The 21,214-nt window shown below is 41.2% G+C and overlaps 1 protein-coding gene across 1 annotated transcript in view; it reads left to right on the top strand.

The window, feature by feature from the left end:
• FER1L6 (fer-1 like family member 6) overlaps positions 1 to 21,214 on the top strand; it is a gene marked incomplete at its 3' end in the record, with an annotated part of 115,285 nt that overhangs the window by 22,925 nt on the left and 71,146 nt on the right. The window contains exons 12-17 of the mRNA XM_080800745.1: positions 4,099 to 4,207; positions 4,964 to 5,147; positions 10,447 to 10,567; positions 12,795 to 12,895; positions 16,403 to 16,493; positions 20,399 to 20,518. Coding sequence (XP_080656871.1) covers positions 4,099 to 4,207; positions 4,964 to 5,147; positions 10,447 to 10,567; positions 12,795 to 12,895; positions 16,403 to 16,493; positions 20,399 to 20,518 — 726 coding nt within the window. The remainder of the gene's footprint in view (positions 1 to 4,098; positions 4,208 to 4,963; positions 5,148 to 10,446; positions 10,568 to 12,794; positions 12,896 to 16,402; positions 16,494 to 20,398; positions 20,519 to 21,214) is intronic.

Here is a 21,214-nt window from a genome sequence, read left to right as displayed (position 1 = left end):
GGAGCTCAGGGTTGGAAATCTTGAGGGTTGATTCTATTTATAGCTCTGATAGTAGCACCTCTCCATGTTTTAGTTTACTCATCAACTGTTACTACCCCATCAACAAAATGGGGTAGTAATAGTCTCTTTGTCATAGGCATCTCCTGGGTAAATGAGGGAATGCCTGTAAAATGATCAATAGGGTTCTTTGCATGTTTATGGTAGGTCGGTAGTACATTTGCTGTTACTGTGACCAGTGTTTATGATTTGTTCAGAGCTCGCTACCCTGTTTTTTGGACCTACTTTGGATATTTTGTGGACCTCCCTAGCTCTTCCCTATGAACTTGTATATTGGGAAATATTCTCTGGAAATGTGTATTGTCAGTTTCTTGTGGTTAGAAGACATTGCTTTGATGTGATTGTATTTATGTGTATTTTTTCAGAATATATGCCAGCTTTGGAAATGATATTTTTTGGACTTTCCAGAAACTGTGGGTACCTTAAGTAGCCACCTATGCTGATATCCAATTGTATCTGATTCTGTAGCAATCTTTCCTACTGTTGAGACTGGCCATTCTTTTCTAGACAGGAATTACCAAGAAAGGCCTAATAGAAGATTTTCTTAATCCACATCAGTATCTTCAAGATATTTTGTTACGGCCATCTTAAAAAAATTTCTAGCAGAAAGCAATGGTAGCTTGGAATTTATTTGGAATTTATTTGGAATTTATTTTGGAATTTAGTGTACATTTTTTACAAGTCCAAGAGCCCATCTTGGTTCTTGGGTAGAAGGTATTAGGAGAGGGAAAATTCAGGTCATATTCAAACCCTTATTTCTCCTTCCTCTCTTCCTCTTGGCTTCTTGTTTGTGGTCAGTTTCTTGCTGGGTTTATTAGTTATCTATTGCTGTATAACTATTACCCCCAAATTCAACAACTTTTTTCTGTGTGTGAGAAATTTGGGAATACCTAGCTTGGTGGTTCTGGCTCAGAATTTTTCGTGAGGTTTCAATCAAGATGTTGGTAGAGGCTGCAGTCATCTGACAGCTTGGCTGGAACTGTGGGATCCACCTCCAAGAATGCACACTCATGGCTGTTAGGAGGAAGATTTGGTTCCTCATGGACCCTTTGGAAGACACAGTTCCACATGCACCCTTCCCTAGGCTTCTTAGTATCTTCATGGCAGTTGGCATCCCCCTGAGTGGACTGGGTGATCCAAGAGAGAACAAGGCAGAAATGTCAATATCTTTTACGACCAAACCCATAGAAGTCACACACTGATATTTATGACACATTCTAATTGTTAGAAACAAGTCACTAAGCCCAGCCCACACTGAAAAGGGAGAGGAATTAGGCTTCATCTTTTGAGTGCGGGGTGTTCAAGGATTTGTGGACATATTTTCTACCTTTTCCAGCTTCAGACATGGCACTATTTCTTCTTGCAGAATCTTCTTTTTTAGCTCTCCAGGGTCCTGAACTCCTATCTCCTTGCAGCAGCCATGCTCTCATTGCATACCTGCACAAATGAGATCCCATGACATTGGCTTTTCCAGCTCACCCTCATTACCACCATCAAAGGTTATTTCCCTATGCCAAGCTTTCACAGAGCATAACTAATCTAATAGATGTGCTCATTTTCAAATTCTGTGAACATGTACTGACTAGCTTCTTTTTTAAAACATCATCCTCAATATTGGTAGGAATACAAATAGAGTTTGACTCCATGGAAATTACGATATAGAAGGGGAGGTAAGACATACAAAATAAATGTACAGGAAGTAAAAGGTGATACATGCAATAAGGAGCTACAGATAAAATGCTAATATTTTATGGAGTAAATGAAGTATAATAATTAAAATGTTGGTCTCTCAAGTAAGACAGCTGGATTTTAGATGTAGCAGTTGTTACTGCCCAGCCTCTGGAGAAACATTGCCTCTGAATTTTTGGGCAAATGACTTAAGCTCCTTATGCTTATTTCCAATAATAATTTTTACTTCATGGGCTCACAGTGAGGATTTAATGAATTAATACATGCAAAGTGCTAAGAACAGAGCCTGGCACATAGTAAATACTCAATAAACGTTAGGCACTTTTAATAATTTTGGACAGATATTTTAATATTTCACAGACTACTTGTCCTCATCTTTAAACAGATAAAATAAAAGCATCTCCCTCCTAGGGTGGTTATGAGAATTACATGAGATAATGTAGGTAAAAGTCTTAATACCACATCTGACACGTAATAAGTACTCAGTAAACACGACCATCATCATTTCTCAAACTCAGGAAATCAAAGTATGCTTCCAAAAGAAAGCCATTTGAGTTACACCTGAAGGATGGACAGGATTAAGAGATGAATTCTATCTGTTGAAATACTCGCCATGACTACCATTCTTGTGGCATTGTTATGTGTAGGCTTTATAGAAGGTGCTCCATGTGGATAATCTCATTATTCCCCCCTGTAAGCCCTATGACAATGTTTATTTCACAGACAGAGAAAGTGACAACCAGAGAGTGGACATGACTTGCCTAAAGTCAACCAGCTAGGAAGTAGCAGAGTTGGGATTTGAAGAAAAATTTATGTGGCTAGGAAGTCTGCCATCTCTCTTCCTACATGGCCTATATTCCCATCAGGTCTTCAAATGTTTTTTAACCTCCTCCCAGAGAGTAAACTTGACCCCAGAAAGGCAAGATAAGTGGCTTATTTACAGCCAATGCATACAGTGACAGCAGGTGGGAGGGCTGTGTGCTCTGTGACTAAGATCCAGAACTGGGTCCCCACCCTTTCCAACGTTTTCTGGTCAATAGAAACATTTCCTGTTGATGCCAACAGCAAGGAGGCTCCTGTGTGAAGGAAAGCTCACCTTTCTGAGACCTGTTGGCTCTCTTAAGTGACAGGGTTCAGGGCTCTTGATTGAATGGGGCTCTTCAGCTCTAAATTTGCAACTGTTTATTTTCCTTAGATGAACCTTATTGCTTTTTCCATGGCATTTAATCAATCCAACTGTGAAATCAGGAAGCACAGACTGTATGGCAGCTCATTCAGCCTCTTTGTTCAGAAATGGGATGTTGTGTCAGTGTCTCAGCTATATCTGCTCCCTGAACTATCAACCTGTTCCACATCAATAGGAGTCATCTACAAACAGTTGTGGTTGCATTGGGATGGTTCCTGTCTTGTGACCTGTCATGGTTTTGTCTTCTACAATGTAGTTTTCCTTGAGAGGGAAGACTTGGTGGAGCCCAAGCCTGAAATCTTGGCTGACTTTAACTTGCTATGTGACCTGCAGAAGCCCCTTAGTCTCTCCGAGCTTTAGTTTATTCAGGTAGAAGGAAGATGGAGCAGATGAACCCCAAGGCCCTTTTCAGTGTAAAAGCAGATATGATCCTGGGACCCTCCACATGCTTATAGCTCATCCGGGATGCACTGGGAGGGCTGATGTTCCTGCAAGTGCCTCGCCCTTCTGTCTCTTTTATCCAGGCTCATGTTATTTCAGGAAGTAAGGTCTAACTTTGAGCAGCACCAAGGTGTTGGGTTAACACATAGTTGAGTTCAAAGAGCCCTGGTCCATGGTCAGAATACTTGGGAAATTTAATAAACTCAACCTTAAGTTTGGTTTCCTCAGCTTCCTCACCTGTAAAATGGGAATGATCCAGATTTCAATCTCTTGGGGTTGTTGAAGAACAAACATAATGTATGCGACCATCCTGTATAATTCATAAAACAATGTAAGGGTTTGATCCTATGATTCTCTGTTTTCTAAATGGCTGCTTACTTGAAAGTGATTCCAAACCTGTGTTCTACCAATAGTGCTATAGAAGATACACATGCCAATCTTTGTCTTTAAAATAAAAAAAAAAAAGCAGATTTTAATTGCAAGGTAGAAGCTCAGAAGGTTGAGATTACATCATTCTAGATAGATGGCTCAATTTAGATTTGTAATTTGTAGGTCCTGGTTCCTGCCTGCCTGATGAGTGGGAAAATGATGTTCCCTTTCAGGCTGACACTAAAATTCAAATGCTTACAAATCACTCTGGACTAGTTAACATCAATAATTCAGCTTCCTGGTAATAAAAAAAAAATTAGGGCCAGACCTGTCTAAGTATTTTTTTCTTTCTAAAGATTATACCAGAAAAATGTGAGGAATTTTTACTTTTTGGAGCATTTTTTGAAGCTACCATGATTGACCGGAAGATTGGAGACAAACCCATTAGCTTTGAAGTTTCTATCGGTAAGTGTAAACAAGCACAGTGCTTGGCACATGGCACTGGTTTTATACCTGTTTCTTGAATGAATGCATTATTGTCTTACATAGAAATGGTAGCATTCTGGCAGAGGTTTGCAACTCAGAAAGAAATGAAGAGTTCTTTGTTTACTCTAGTGTCAATATGAAGGGATAGATTTATTTTCATACTAAAAAAAGGATTAAGAGTATAGTTTGGATTTAGAAAGACTTGGATTACTAATCCTAGTTCCATTACTCCTAGGCTCTTGATTTCTCTGGGTCTTAGTTTCTTTAACTATGTACTAGGCATAGCAACAACTCTTCATAAAGTTATTGCAAGAGTGTAATGAGTTAATCCATGAGAAGTTCTGTGCACGTTGAGGGTGCTGTTATTGTAACTCCCGATGATCTTCCTGTGTTGATGTACAGCTGGGAAAATCTTTCCAGGAAAGAGCATTCCGTAGAGAAGGTCTTGATTTCCATCAGGAGGGTGTCCTTCCAAGGAGCAGAAGGAAGTGGAGATGGAATCCAATTAGTTTGTGACTTAAGTAGTTTTTATAAAAGAGAACATAAGATGGATGTAGATGATGACTCACCATCATTGTTAATCTTATTTCTTTGGTCTGACCATCACACTTCCTACCTTCATACTGAGATCTTATTTCTCTGTCCTGGGAGGATATGACCTTGGCTCTTTATGCCACGTAGCCTGATTCTGCTTTTTGACATCTGACCTCTCTCCCCTTGCTACCATCTCTATAGGTAATTTTGGGAACCTGCTTGATGGAGGGTCCCACCATGGGAGTAAGAAGAAGTCAGCTGAATCAGCTGAAGAAGACAGCCTTCCACTCCTACACGAAGGAGAAGGGGACGCAGCCCACAATGTTGCCTTCCCTATGGTCTCCACCACTCACCCAGAGAAGCCACTTGTGACAGAAGGGAACAGGTAGGAGGCACAGTAGGGAAGAAAAGCCAGGGTTCTGACAATAGGAGTCTGACCTGTTCCTGGGACTGTTTGAAAGTTCTTCCCTAAAACCAGAAACATCATTTTTTAATCTTAGTTATGGGAGAAAGGCACAAACAGGGACATCATGGTCATTGCCACTCTACTGAGTCTTTTTTTTTAAACTTTAAAGAAAATTATTTTATTTTTTCAGTGTTCCAAGACTCATTGTTTATGCACCACATCCAGTGCTCCATGTAATACATGCCCTCCTTAACACCCACCACCAGGCTCACCCAACCTCCCACCCCACTCCCTTCCAAAACCCTCAGTTTGTTTCTCAGAGTCCACAGTGTCTCATGGTTCATCTTCCCCTCTGATTTCCCCCAATTCACTTTTTCTTTCCTTCTCCTAATATCCTCCATGTTATTCCTTATGCACCACAAGTAAGTGAAACCATATGATAATTGACTTTCTCTGCTTGACTTATTTCACTCAGCATGATCTCTTCCAGTCCCATCCACGTTGATACAAAAGTTGGGTATTCATCCTTTCTGATGGAGGCATAATACTCCATTGTACGTATTGGCCATATCTTCTTTATCCATTCACCTGTTGAAGGGCATCTTGGTTCTTTCCACAGTTTGGCAATTGTGGCCATTGCTGCTATGAACATTGGGGTACATATGGCCCTTCTTTTCAGTACAGTTGTATCTTTGAGTTAAATACTCAGTAATGGAATTTCAGGGTCATAGGGTAGCTCTATTTTTAATTTCTAAAGGAATCTCCACACTGTTTTCTAAAATGGCTGCACCAACTTGCATTCCCACCAACAGTGTAAGAGGTTTCCCCTTCCTCCACATCCTCTCCAACACTTGTGTTTAAATGTCTTGTTAATTTTGGCCATTCTAACTGGTGTAAGGTGATATCTCATTGCGGTTTTGATTTGACTTTCCCTGATGGCTAAAGATGAACATTTTTTCATGTGTCTGTTAGCCACTCTACTGAATCTTTAGTGACATGTTGACAACTCTCCAAATGTCACATCCAGGTAATTCATCTAAGGACGGGACAATGATGATGGCTATTATTACCATATATATAACTTTGAAACATAACAAGGTAGGAAGGTCAGAATTTAACATTTCAATCCAAACCCTATTAACAGTTACTATATTCATCTGAGCTCTGTGCCATTATGTAAATGGGATTATTGGACACGTCATTTCTTATCTTGTTTTTGCTGAGGTCAGACTAAAGAACTCAAAAAACGACTCTCATCTACCAAAAAAGACCATTTCAGAAAATATCTGGGGTACTTCTATGAACACTCACTGATCTTTAACTCACATAAACTTTCAATATGAAAAAAGAAGTAAAATTCTAGAATTCTGTTGTAAGAAAGTGGTGTTGAGCACCAACCTTGTGATTTACAAGAAGGGAAAGCGAGACCCAGGAAGAGTCTTCTGTGTTCTGAGCCTTGTGCCATGAGAAAAGCTTTATCTTCTCATTGTGTTCTCATAAGAGAACATATTTCTCCCCTTTTGTATGTGAGGAGATTGGAATACCATTGCTGGTGCTCTTTGCTTTCTCTGCTCTTCCCAATCTAGACACTCTCTCTGGGCACAGATCCATGGCTTACTGAGCACTGTCAGGATAACAAGGCCTCCCAAAATCTTTTCCCCAGGCAGCCCTCTTCCCTGAGCAGCAAACCCAAACACCCCTACTTGGGTGTCCCAAAGTTGTAGCAGGTTCATTGTCTTCATAGACAACTTTGCTCCTCTTCCTGTCTTTCCCATCTCATGGACGAGTCCTGCCATTCTCTGTGTCCTATGAACCACACATCAAAAAGCTGTCAACTGTTCTCTGTTCCCTTCCCTCCCACGTCCAGTCAGCAATGAGGTCTGGTCAGTTTTGATTCTCAAGTATTTCTCATATAGATGGTCATTTCTTTAATTCTGGCCATTGGCATGTTTGTCCTGGATTAGTCTAGCAACTTCCTACCTGGCTTGGATCTTCAAGAAATTCACCAAACTATCTGTCAGAGCCAGTTACTCTGACATCATTCATTGGCAGCCTGTGGCTTTCAGGATTATTTTGAAGCCATACCTTGTTATTTCCATCCCCATTTATTTCTCTACCATTATTTCCAGTCACTCCCCAAACTCTGCCATTCCTGCAGCCATGCAATGTCTCTGGTAGTTCTCCAAATGTGTCCTGCTGTTTGCTGCCTCTGGGCCTTTGAGTATATTCTGCCCTGTGCCAGGCAACAAGCTCCCTTTTCAGAACTGCTGGTTTCCATTACCCTTCAAGGCTAAGCCCACATTCCCTTCCTTGAATCCCAAGTCTGGTTTCTCCACCAAGCACCACTCACACTGCATTAAGATGCTTTTACTTGTTTGTCTCCCTATGAGACTGTGAGTACTCTGAGGACATAGACCATGTCATATTCACCTGTGTTTCTGTTCCTCTCTAAGCCTGGAATGTAGTAGATCCTCATAAATGTTTTTGAAAGAGTTAAGGAATTACTGTAACTGAGTTGAGCCCCGGGTAGGGGGCAGAGAGAGGAGGCAGATTACTTACTTTCCCTGGGGAAGGAGTGAGGAGTTGAGAAAGGTCACAGAAAAGCTAACATCCTAAAGAATGGGAAGGGACTTAAGCAATGGAAAGAGAGTATTTGGGACAAAGTATGAAGGAGTAAGTGAAAATAATCTTAGCTGTTTATCTGCTTATCTGTGTCCTATACTTTCTAAATCCTGTCCCTCCTATGGGCCACCTACCTTGGAATTTATTTATTTTTGCTTCCTGGCAGCCATATTTGGTTGTCTGACCTCCTTTCCACACATCCAGCAAGGAATCCAAACTACCCAGTCCTTTGATGGCTTCTTTCTAGTCTCAAAACTGAGTTGGTCAATGATGGATCCTATGACTGGATCTGCAACTCAGGAAGAATTTTGAGAAACTGCTCAGAGGCACCATGCATCCTTTCACTGGGACAAGGCAGTGAAAACCTCCCCACCTTGTTAGACTAGCCCATTGTTGACAATGGGTGAGAATGTCAGGAGATCTAGTGTGGAAACCGTTTGGGAGGAAATGAGAGGCCTCAAAGCACCCTTGGCCACCTTGTATTAGTGCTGGCCAGCTGGCTCAAGGAGACCCACATGAATTATGCTGTTTCTTGGACTTTCTGTCTCTCAGAAATATTCCTCAGTCACTATATTGAGGCTTGATCCACATAGTGGCAAACTGGAGTGGCAGCAGCTGAATTGGAGGATCCTGTGTCTACAATAGACACGTGTACATGCATGCACTCATGCACAAAGTCCCTTGATATGTGTGTTATCTTCATTAAAATGCCTCCTTGCATTTATTCTGGGCTTTCCAGTCTTATAAATCATGTATTTACATATGATTTATGTTTGGGCTGGAGTTCAGGAATGAGATCAGAGCACAGGACATCCCATGATCATTTCATTCTCAGGACTCTAAGGCTACCCTTGCCCAAAGTCACAAGGCTGGTCTTCTGTCAGGGCAGCCATTCAAACTGGCAGCCTTCTCTTCCCACTGGTAATATGGTGCCCTCATTGTGCCCTCCCATCTGCCATGCTCCATCTGTACTGAATTTGCCTGAGACCCACAGCATCCCAGTCCCAGGACCAGTAAGAGTAGGAGGACTCTGGAAATCCAAGAGACAAAGGCCCTGAACATCATTAGTGTAAAATAATCTGAACCACAGAAACCTTGGAACAAGGGACAATACTGGGTGAGAATGTATCTTATTGTAGGATTCTTGGTGCAATAATTTTAAAATAAGTGAAAGGGCAGTTTGATTTCTAACTTTTTTATTTATTTATTTTTTGTTCTGTTATAATAACAACCTCAGGCTCTGCCAAGAATTTATTTGGCTTCTTTTCTAAATGGATGCCTGCTGATTCATTTTCTGCAGAACAGACTATAGGACACCTTTGCTAATTTTATGGTCTCCAGAAGAAATTTGGGTTGGAGAACTAAAAAGAACAACCATCCATTCTTTCAGGCTGAAGTTCTCTTTAGTTTTTGGAATGGAAACAAAGCTTTTGCTCCCTTGGTCTCTCTTCTCTCTGCCTCTATAGGTGTGTGACTCCAAACACTACCCATGTTTATAGGGCCACACGTCTCACCCTGCCCGTTCCAAGAATGTTGCCTTGGACTTCCTTCTACGTTTCTCTTTTTTTGGTCCTGGCTGTTTGTGGAAAAATTACAGGGTGTTCGGGGAAAACTTAGTCAATGTTATAGCTATCATTAGACAGGAACTTCAACTTTTTGCCACACTTCTCCCACCTTACCTGCCTTACCCCATCCCTTTCTTTCCTGAGGACCAAAACTGACAAGTTAGTAGCTTCTTTTTCATCTTCAATCTTACCTGGTTAACTGTCTTTTTCTCATCAGCATTTAAGTGTATCCAACTGTCATCCTCAAAAATTTTCTTTGGCCCTACTTCTCCCTTTTTAGCTATGTCACCACCCTCTTGTCCCTTCTTAACAAAGCAGGTTACATCCATTATCAACACCAATGCCTAGCAGGAGTAAATATTGGATGTATGCATGGATGGATGGTTGGACAGATGGATAGACAGATGGATGGATAGACGGATAGATGGGCAAATGGATGAACAGATGGATGGATGCATGCATGGATGCATGCATGGTTGCATGGGTGGATGGAAGGATGCATGGGTAGGTGGATGGATGGATGGATGGAAGCATGGATGCCTGGATGCATGCATGGATGGATGGACGGATGGATGGACGGACGGACAGATGGATGCATGGATGGATGGTGGCATGGTTGCTGCAGTTTAGATTGAGGCACATGCTTCATCTTCACTAATAATATATTAAGCTCTTACAGTTCTCTAGCAATTTCATTCACTCCTGTTATCTTGGTTGATTTTCGCACAGTGCATAGCATATAGACATTAAAGTTAACATGTTAGTTTTTCTCCCTCTTCTCCTCTCTCAACTGGAATGAGAAGTTCCTCCTTGCAGAAGACTTGCCTGATAAACCCTGCCCTCTGGTGCTCAGCCCTAGGCTTTGCCCTGGGCCTGATGACTGTAGCTGTTAGTACCTCTCCATTGTCACTACATATCTGTTCCTTGTTTATTTTTCATGGGTCCCTGATTAGAATAGAGTTAATAGTTTTATTGTTTTGTCACTAGCCCTCCCTACACCACTCAGAATGTATAAAGCATTAATATGTGGCGGAAATTGCGTGAATAATACCAATGCCCAAGTAACACCCAGACCTAACTTGTTCTCACAGGAATTACAACTATCTGCCTTTTGAGGCCAAGAAGCCCTGTGTCTATTTCATCAGTTCTTGGGGAGACCAGACATTTAGGCTGCACTGGTCCAACATGCTGGAGAAAATGGCGGACCTGCTGGTAGGTGACTCTCAAAGGTAATGGATTTGAACACTGGGCAACTGGAGGCAAAAAGGATATTTTTATTCATACAGGAGAGGGTCTTGACCTTAATTTAAATACAATTAAGTTGCAGCTGCTTCATTGGAGGGCACATAGTTCCTACCCTGTGGACCAAGGGAATGAGAATACATTTTGACTTTAAATAGAACTACCTGGATTAGAAACCCTGCTCTGCTTCTTAACATTATAGGACCTAAGGACAGGCTGTTTTCCTGATCTCCAAAGGGCAGAAAGTTGACAACTTTCTCACATAATTGATAGATCCTGGCTTCAACTCATATAAAACTCTAAGTCCTTAACATGGTAGAGATCTTATAGGTGAAGTCCTGCCACCTCTTTTTAAGTCCTGCCTCTCACATGCTTTCTCCTTTGTTCCAAGCACATTAGACTTTCAGTTTCTTGAAGTAACGAAGTTTCTTTATGCCTCATAGCCACCTCCATGCCATTCCCTCATCCTGAGCTTTCCCCCTCCATGCTTCTGCTGTGTCACCCGTCAACCTCCATAGGTCCGTTTCAACTACTTCTCAGAGAAGTCTTCTGGCTTCTGCCCGTTCTCCTCTCTCATAACACCATGTGCTTTACCTTCAGAGCTCTCTGTATTCTAGAATTGATGTGTGTGCTTATTTGTTCAATAACCAGTTCCCACTGTTCAGTGGCATCTGGCGTAAGACCCGGCCCCTGAAAGGGCCCGAGAGTTATTTGAGGGATTGAACGTGTGGAAGTATTTATGACTGTGCCAATATGCAGTGACTGCTGGCTGGCTCCACCCAACCCCCCAGAAAGAAGGCAGCCCTGGGACCTCTGCTTCTTTGAGCTCCTGAGCCTGCCCTTTGATGTCTGTGCCTGCTTTTGTATTTCTCTTTGTGCCCTCTAATTTCTGTGCCGCCATGCCTCACCAGGTGACCCTCTCCTTCCATGAATACCTGTACTAAGGAAAGAACGAATTTCTCTCTGTCTCTCTCTCTCATTTGCTTTATCATCCTGTCTCTAGTTGTGTGAAACAAAGTTTCCACTCTGGCCTTGGGGATTCTAGGCGTCATGGAGGTAGATTCCGAAGGCAGTAGAGGATGATTGGTTTAGTGTCACATTATGAGGAAGCTGTAGGCTTGCTTCATAAGACTGGTTTTGCTTCTCCTTCAGGCCAAGGAGACAGTTTATTTCTAAAAGGCTTGACGAAACAGGAATGTTTTCCTAGAGACCATAGCTGCCTTTACCATTCACTTCTATCTTCCTCAGTGCCAGGATCCCTGCCGTACTTGGCATATCACAGCTAACATGATTGAATGTTTACGAAGTACTAAGCTGTGTTTGAAGAAGTCCACACCTCCCTATGGTGCATTAGGTGGGCCCTTTTATTACCTGATTTTACAGGAAACCGGGGATAAGGGGATTAGTTCACTTAAGGATAGAACCTGGATTTGAACAGAGGTAGATTGACCCGATACCTAAATTTTTAACCAGTCCACAATTTACCTGTTTTCATAGAGAAGGGGAAAGAGGGAAATGTATGTGTCCAGGTATCAAACTTTGATGGATAGTAGAGAATGTAGTTTTTGTAAATTCTAGCAAAGCAGTGATAACATGTATATCGCCTTTTGAGTGCTGTATCCCTCTAAGCCACTGGATGGAATACTAGAATTTAGACCTAAAAAGGAAAGTATGATAATTAAATATACAAGCATATGGCCATTGTCATATGCAATCTGTCCTCCTCCCCTCTAACACCTCACGTCCCTGCCCAAACCCCTATGATCAAAAGAATTCATAACTCCAGAAATTTAGAATTATTCAGTACTGCTGTATTCCCATTTAACTAAATGACTTTAACATTGCTTTTGAAGTTTTTTAAAATTATATCTAATTTACTCTACTTTGTTAGGTATTTCCTGACATTAGATTTCCCCACAGGGTAAACTCTAAATAAATGGTTCTCCATTTGGAACGATGAGTTTGAGTAAAGTAAGGGAAGATTTGTATTTAGACCGATTCCAGTTAAGAAAAACAAGGTTCAAAATTAGAATGCAGTAACATTTCCCAGATCAGGCACAAGAAAATGAGGGAAATCTTCCCTCATATCTAAAACACAAAATCAGCAAAATAATATATCTGAGATATTATCATCAGTGTCTCCATTACAGTGTCTCCTTCTGCCCCTCATCCCTCCATCTCTGTGGTTTGTTTCCAGGAAGAAAGTATAGAAGAAGTGAGAGAATTGATCAAGATTTCAGAGAAAGCATCAGAAGATAAAATGAAGGCGGTGCTCAGTGACTTCATCAGTCAAAGCAGGTAGCGGGAGAGACAGCTGGCATATGGGTTGCTGAGCTTATATGGGATCAACTTTTAATTACCTTAGAAAATAGTTGACTTTCCATGAATTTAGATGGGCATTTTATAGTGTTCTATCCATCTTTATTTTGTTCAGTAATTGAGCTGGCATTTCTGGGCTCACTGTTGCTTCCTGACACTTGACTAGAGCATAAAGCAAAGAGGGAAAAAAGAAAAAGAGAAGAAAGGAAAGACTCACTGCAGAGACTTTTAAATGAAACAAGAAAAATGCTAGTGACATTAAGCCCAGCATGCTTCTTTGCATTTAGTAGCTACTCAGCAACTATTTGACAATTAGGTGGATAAGTCGTATCAAATACCACTTCATAGAGTTTTTTTTTTTTCTTAAAGATTTTATGTATTTATTTGACAGGCAGAGATCACAAGTACGCAGAGAGGCAGGCAGAGAGTGAGGGCAGGCAGGCTCCCTGCCGAGCAGAGAGCCTGACGCGGGGCTAGATCCCAGGACCCTGAGACCATGACCTAAGCCCAAGGCAGAGGCTTTAACCCACTGAGCCACCCAGACACCCTAAGTAGAGTTTTTAATATAACATAATAAGCATCATTTAAGGTCTCTGATTCCAGGTGGCAAACAATATAATAGAAGATTTAAAAATAGAGTATATTAGTTGCTTATTATGGAGAAACAAATGATTCTCCAATTTAATGGGTACAGTATTGATGATCTCAGTTTGTATGGGTCAGGAGTCCAGGTGTGGCTTGGCCAGATCCTTTGCCGAGAGCCTCTCAGACACGATAGTCAAGGCATTGAGTGAGGCTGTAGTTACCTTAAGGCTTCAGTGGGCAGGATACATGGCCAAGACCACTCAGGTGGTTATTTGTGGAACTCAGTTCTTCACGGGCTATTGGATTGAGGACTTTCAGTTCCTTACCGGCTCTTGGTTGGAAATCAGCCTCAATTCTTTACCATGTGGGCTACCTCTCACGACATGGCAGCTGACTTCATCAGAATGACCAAGCTAAAAGAGTCAGAGAGACCATGCCAGCAAGATGGAGGTCATGGTCTTTTATAATCTCATCTTGGAAGTGATATCCCATCACTCTTGACATACTCTACTATGAGCAAGTCCCTAGGTCCAGTGCTCATTCAAAGGGAGGGAATTGCCCATTGGCAAGAAGAAATAGGAGAAGAAGATTACTGGGGGCCATCGTAGGGGCTGCCTATCACATAAGGAAGCAACCTGGACTAAGACTTGAATTTAATTAGCTCAAGACTTGAACAGAAATGAGAATTTGTTATAACGGAAGCAATGAAGAAAGGGCAGAGATTTATTTGATGGAAGGCGAAACTTAGTAGATAGGGGTAGCTAAGTAGTTAAATTCTGATGTTCTGCTTTGTAAGTTCTCTTTCCTAATCTCTCAATTACCCCACATTTTTGCATTAAAAAAGGGAAGCAAAGAAATATATATATTTATTTAAGAGAAGAAATAAATACATATATTTATTTCTATCTATCTTTCTTTTTCATTTCTCATTATAGAAGCAGTATGTTTTGGTGCTACTGCTGCTGTGAGTTAAGTGCCACCTGGAATTCTCTTTAAGCGTCTTTGAAAAGCTCCACGATCTCATATTTTTAGAAACTGTTTGTGGGCAAATTATAGCTCAATAATTTTCTATATTGGAGGTTACTTGGGGTGATAATCATTCCCCTTTCTCTTCAAGTTATAACCAACTAAACACATATTTAAGATGGTCAGAGCTCAAAACATTAGTTTTATATTTGGTAAACTTGGATTTGAGAAAGCAGCGTGGACCTTAGGTCAAGGCAGACTTCTGCCCGCCCACTCCCCCACCCATTCATGGTTAAGCAGCTGGACCTCAAGGTCCTCCTTTCCCCCACTCTACCCTGCTGAGAAGAGACAGGCCACTTATCATGTGAAGGTGAGGAGGATGTCCACAGGCTACAGCAGGCTGGGTTTGAAAGATGAAGAATGAACAGGAACAGGTGCCATGGTCATTCACTCTGATTCTGATGAGGAAAGCACTGATTTTTCATCCTGTGAGAAAGGGAGAGAGAACTCAGAAGTGTCTACCATGTCTCCTTGAGCTGGTCCATCCTGGGACTGCAACTGAATTTCTATGTGGCTCTCAGAAAGATAGACATGCGACAAGATGCCTTCTTCAAAACAGAATCTTTTTTATTCTTTTTAAAAACTAAGAGAAAATGTAACTTGACTACTATATCCACAGAGAATTTCTGGTGAGGTTTCTAAGTGCAACGAGGTTAGCCCCCTCACAGGAAGTGTGGTATCTTAGACCTCCCCTTTTATTTCCTTGTTTCCTTTTGTTTCTCCTTGATTTTCTAAATCACAGTATTATGTGCTCATCTTACCAAAAAAAAAAAAAAAGTGTAGAAATGTATAACAAAAAAGTGTTCTCAATTCTCTCTCCAAGCCCACTCTCCAGATATAAGTGTGATTTGTCCTCCTGGATTTTTTTCCTGTGTGTTTGCAAACCCACACATTCCTAAAAACACTCTATTTTTTTTTCTAGAAATGTTGCACACTTTGCTCAGCAGGGTGCTTTTCCTCTCTACCACCTATCACTGGCATCTTTCTACAGTAGTACACAATAGTCCTCAAATTATCACATATTTAACTGGTCCCTGATATATTAGTTGTTTCTACTTATTTTCCTACTATAAGCAATGCTATGATAAGAATCACTGTGTGAACATTTTCTTGTGAAAATTTTTAGTTATTTTTGAAAGACAGGATTCTAGTTTAATTTTTGGATCAAATTATATAAATTATACAGACATTTAAATTTTGACAAGTGCTATCAAATTGTCTCTTAAACATTATTAGAGAAGAGTGACTATTTTTTCCACCAACTTTGAACATTATCCAATTTTTAACAGGTGAAAATGCTATTGATTTTAATTTGCATTTGTTATCGCTAATGAGGGCAATATCTGACTTCCCCAAGTTTTAAAGCCATTGTATTTCTCTTCAATTGCATTTATAACCTCTACCGTTTTCTTATTGAGCACATTTTTAACATCATCCCTCAAAATGTTACTACTCAGTCTTTTGTATAGTTTTTAACATGTGAGAATATATCCCAGTATTGAGTTTAAAATAGTCTTCACATACAACTTTTCGTGAAACTCTTGGTGTGTATTAAGTGTGTAAGATGATGGAAAACTGCATTATTTTGTGTTTGTTATGACCTTGGATAGCAATCATCATATATATGTATAAAAGAAAAAAGAAAAACAAGCACCTATTCCCCCAAAGTAATGTGGGGTCTGGGTATCATTTCCAGTCCTCACTTTGTCTCTTAGAAAAGTTAGCGCACCATTCCTTATTCTAAATGAGAGATCTTAGATCTGTGGCTTCATCAACTTTCCCATTGTATTGCAGAAAGCACTTTTGTAAATCTCTGGAATTGCATAAATGGATTTTCACTAAGTAGTTTTCAGAATTGTTATTCTTCTCCTATAGTGCCTTTATCTCTGAAGCAGAGAAGAAACCCAAGATGTTGAACCAGACCACTTTAGATAAGAAACGACTTACGCTCTATTGGCAGGAGCTGGTATGTGAAAATCTATTTATACTTTGAACAGAATTAAAACGTGTGCTTTAAAAATAAACCTCACAGATGAGGCATAGGTCATAGACCAGATGAGGATACGGTTCTAAAGGTTATACATTTTTGTGATGTGGAAGAATGAGTGAGAAGAGAATATGTGCATAAGTTGGAAAGGAGCTAGCATTTTCTGACCATTTATAAGAATGATTTAGAAGCCCACCGGTCCTACAGCCTATTCTGATGGATTTCTCCCTTGCCTATTTTCTTGACATCTGTATTTTGTCAAAGGCTATAGGCTTTCTGACTTGACCTTTTGCCTCACAAACTGAGAAACCAAAAAAATAACACTTCTCCCCCCTTCAGTTTCCTTCCATTAAGAATTGTGTGAAGAGTTGTGAGCTTTCTTGACAACAGGGCAGGAGTGCTGTGTCTGTGACAGTACATGCCTCACAGATACTCAGCCCCTGTCACATGAGTGATGGCTGAGAAATTCCAGACCAAGTCAGACCCTGGATTATCTCACCTCGAAAATTTAGTTCCAACAGTGGCACCAAGGGACGTTTTGAATGAGGCCATGATAATTCTGCAAAGAAAAATTACTCAGTATTTGATGGTCAGGGATATTTCTAAGTTGTGAGTGGGTCTCAGAGAGATTAAATGATTTTTTAAAGGTCATAGCTAATTAATCGTAGCCTAGACACTTAAAACCCAAGTCTCTAAACTGGTTTACCTTTCTTTCCAGAATGAAAGGTTGGTGTACTCCTCCTCTGGACGCCAAGGGAGGGCAGATTTTTACTCTATAGAAGATCTTCGTCCTACCCCATTTCTTCCTGAGCACCTCTGACAGCTCTTCCCTGTCTCTGCAGTGACCATCCACTACACATACTGCCCACAGAGCTCTATTTTCTTCTTAGCATCCAGTAGTCCTTGGCCAGACCACAAGTCCACAAGTTTGATCTCTTGTAGTGGCTCACCTCTCCCTCCTCACCTCCGGGCCTCTATTTCCACCTTCCCAGTGGACATGTCATCTGCTTGTCTCGCAACACCTCAAACTCTTAAACCCATCCTATTAAACCCATTTAAACCTATTAAACCTTGTCCCACATCCTGTATTAGCACCACCAGCCACACTTGTTGCTCCAACCAGATGCCTGGCCTCAACTTTGAATCTTTATTCCTAACCCTCAACAATCAATTCATCTGTAGGTCCTACTGATTCCTCTCCTTGAAGACTCTGGAATGTGCTCCACTTCTTCATCCCCAGAATCGCTGCCTAAACTGACTTCCTTAGCACCCACCAGGCCCAGTCTATTGCAGTAGGCTTTCTTCAACCCATCTTCCGTACCACAACCAGAATGGTCTTTCTAAAACACAAACCTGATTAGATCACCATTGCTCCAAAAATCACTGGCATCTGTCAGTCCTTCATATCCTCCATTTGCAGTGGGTTCCTCCACCTGGACTGTCCTTTTTCTTCTTTTTTTTCCCTTTTCTTTCTTTTTTTAAGATTTTATTTATTTTATTTTTTAAATTCAATTAGCCAAGGTGTAGTACCTCAGTAGTTTTTTTTTTAATTTAATTTTATTTTTTCAGTGTTCCAAGATTCACTGTTTATGCACCACACCCAGTGCTCCATGCAATACGTGCCCTCCATGATACCCACCACCAGGCTCACCCATCCCCTCATCCTCCCCCCTCCAAAACCCTCAGTTTGTTTCTCAGAGTCCACGTTCTTGCATGGTTCATCTCCCCCTCCAATTTCCCCCAGCTCACTTCTCCTCTCTAACTCCCAATGTCTTCTGTGTTATTCCTTATGCTCCACAAGTAAGTGAAACCATATGATAATTGACTTTCTCTGCTTGACTTATTTCATTCAGCATAATTTCCTCCAGTCCCACCCATGTTGATACAAAAGTTGGGTATTCATGCTTTCTGATGGAGGCATAATACTCCATTGTTATATGGACCACATCTTCCTTATCCACTCATCTGTTGAAGGGCATCTTGGCTCTTTCTACAGTTTGGCGATTGTGGCCATTGTGGCCATGAACATTGGGGTACATAAGGCCCGTCTTTTCAGTACATCTGTATCTTTGGGGTAAATACTCAGTAGTGCAATTGCAGGGTCATAATGTAGCTCTATTTTTAATTTTTTGAGGAATCTCCACACTGTTTCCCAACATCATTAGTTTTTGATATAATGTTCAATGATTCATTAGTTGAGTATATCACCTAGCGCTCATCATATCACACACCCTCTTTAATGCTCATCACCCAATTATCCCAACCCCCACCCATCTCCCTTTCCACAACCATCAGTTTGTTTCCTGGAGTCAAGAGTCTCATGGTTTGTCTCACTTTCTGATTTCTTCTCATTCAGTTTCCACTCCCAACTCCTATTGTCCTCTGCATTATTCCTTATGTTCCACATATGAGTGAAACCATACAATATCACCTGATGAATTCTGTTTGTTGTTTCAGACTCAGCTCAAATGTCATACCATATATAAAACCTAGCTCTGTCTGTCTTTGGTTCCCTGAAGTTTTGCACATATATTGCTTTCAGCTCACCAAACTGTCGAGGTCTCAGGGGGAGGAAGCCTGTGTCTTCCCTGTCCTAGGCCTTGGCTCCTAGGACAGTGCCTGGTCTGTAGCAGATATTCAGTCCTCCTGGTCAGCACGAACATGAGGCTACCTATGGGCAGGCTCTGTGCTAGGTGCTAGGAACACAGAGCTATAAGGATTTGGTACTTGCCCCTGAGGAATGTATTGATTGAATTATTCATTCCACAAACACTTATTTAACACCTGCTATGTGCCGGGAACTCTGCTGGACACTGAGAATAAGTAAGAACAAAGTAAGAACAAGCCAGAGGAGGTCCCTATCCAGTGGAAGTTTATATTTTAGTGGAGTAGACAGAAGATAGAAATGTAAACAACAGATAAACAAAAATGATTACAGGTTGTGATTATGAAGAAAACTTTGTAAGGCCACGGTGATCAGGAGAACATGGGGTACGTGAGGCAGTGGTGACATTTAAGCTGAGACCTGAGAAGGAATGAGCCATGCAGAGTCCAAGAAGGACATTTGAGCAGGAGGAAAGCCCCCACACACTGGTCTTGAGGATGGACTAGGCGTGGCGTATTTTGGGTCCTCTTGAGGACATGTGTGCTCGGGGCCAGTGTATGAAGCAATACAATGAGACGAAGCAGAGAGTAGACCAGGCCCATTCATGCAGTGTCTTGGAAATCACTGGGAAGAGTTTGGGGGTTTCCTGAGCATAAAAATGTGGCTGAATGAATGAATTCAAATAAACATTTTTGGATGACCAATGTTCACTTTGAGCTCCCTGTCAGCATTTCTCAAATAATGCCGGTTTGGTCTGGAAACATTCCTCCAAACCTCTAGAAGAAGGTAGTAAGAGCAGCGATGAAGGATGTGGGTTCTGGACTCCGCTGGGGCTCTGCTTGGGCTTGGCCTCTCTATACTGCATTCTTCTCCCTCCTCGGCTATGGTGCCCACCTGGTAAGGCTGCGGTGAGGAGCAACAGGGATTGATTCCACAGCTAGAACTTTGCGTGGCACAGACTAAGAACTCAATGTATTTTAGTTACTTTTGTATGAGAGAGCCTGGATTTGGGTCCCAGCTAATAGAGCTTTGGGACCCTGACAGACCTCTGACTTTTCTGGGCCTTGGCTTTTCATCTGTCAAAGGTGAGATGACACTCACCACCTCCATATGTCTATGAAATTTTTATTAGATGGGCAGCATGCACACAGGCAGTCCCTGAACCAGCCTCGTGAGTGGCTCAGTGTGGAACTTACAAGCACCTTCAGGATCCTCCAGCAACCGATAGTACTTGTCCCAATTTCTAGAAAGATCTACATTGACTCTTGTCCTGTTTCAGGAAACAATGGCCAAGGAGGCCAAGGGGATCATTCAGCAACAGAAGAAAAAGTTATCTCTTGATGAAATGATCCATGAGGCAGAAAACTTGGTGGAAAAAATCCGCTTCCTTGTCGATGAGGTAATCAACTCTAAAGGCAAACTTCCCTTGGGAGATTAGACCAATTGTATTCCTAGTGAGGTTTGAATATTTGATGAGGGTGAAGAGGGAGACCAGTACTTTCTCCCAAGCACTACTGAGCTGAGCAGGCATGATTAGTTTAGGGGTGAGAATGGAGATTCTTAAATTAAGCCAAAAATGTACAGCTTCATTGATTTTTAAATGAAGCCTGAGTATTCAGCAGAAATAAAAAGCATGTTCCTTAATGGAATCAAGAAAATTCAAAATAAGTATGGGAAATTTGATAAGATTTCAACTCTAAGAGGATTTAAACTCATCTCCAGCAAAAGTCAAAACAGCATCTCATTTTAAAGTTAGTTGTAGTTAGTATCTTTTGTGACTTCTAGAATGATCTAAAAAGGTCCTCATATTTGCTTTGGTCAGATACCAGATTTTGTGTGGGAAGATTTCAAGGAGAAGTACAGATCTTCTTCTTCTATCAGTCTCAAAAGTTGTATTTCTTGTTGCAAAGCTATCATTCCCTGAGGACAAAATAAGCAGTGAGAGAGGAAGTTATGTTAGTAAATACAGGAACTTTACTAAGCACCCAGAAGTTTCAAACCAAGCATCAGGACTTTAGGTCTGTGACTTACCGACCCTCTGGCTAGGAAAACCTCCTTACTGATGTTTCTATTTCCATACCAGGAGAGAAGGGTT

This window comes from Martes martes (genome assembly GCF_963455335.1).
Source record: "Martes martes genome assembly, chromosome: 4".
Classification (NCBI taxonomy): domain Eukaryota; kingdom Metazoa; phylum Chordata; class Mammalia; order Carnivora; family Mustelidae; genus Martes; species Martes martes.
The sequence above is the reverse complement of the archived record's forward strand: the minus strand, read 5'-3'. Positions and strand labels throughout refer to the sequence as shown.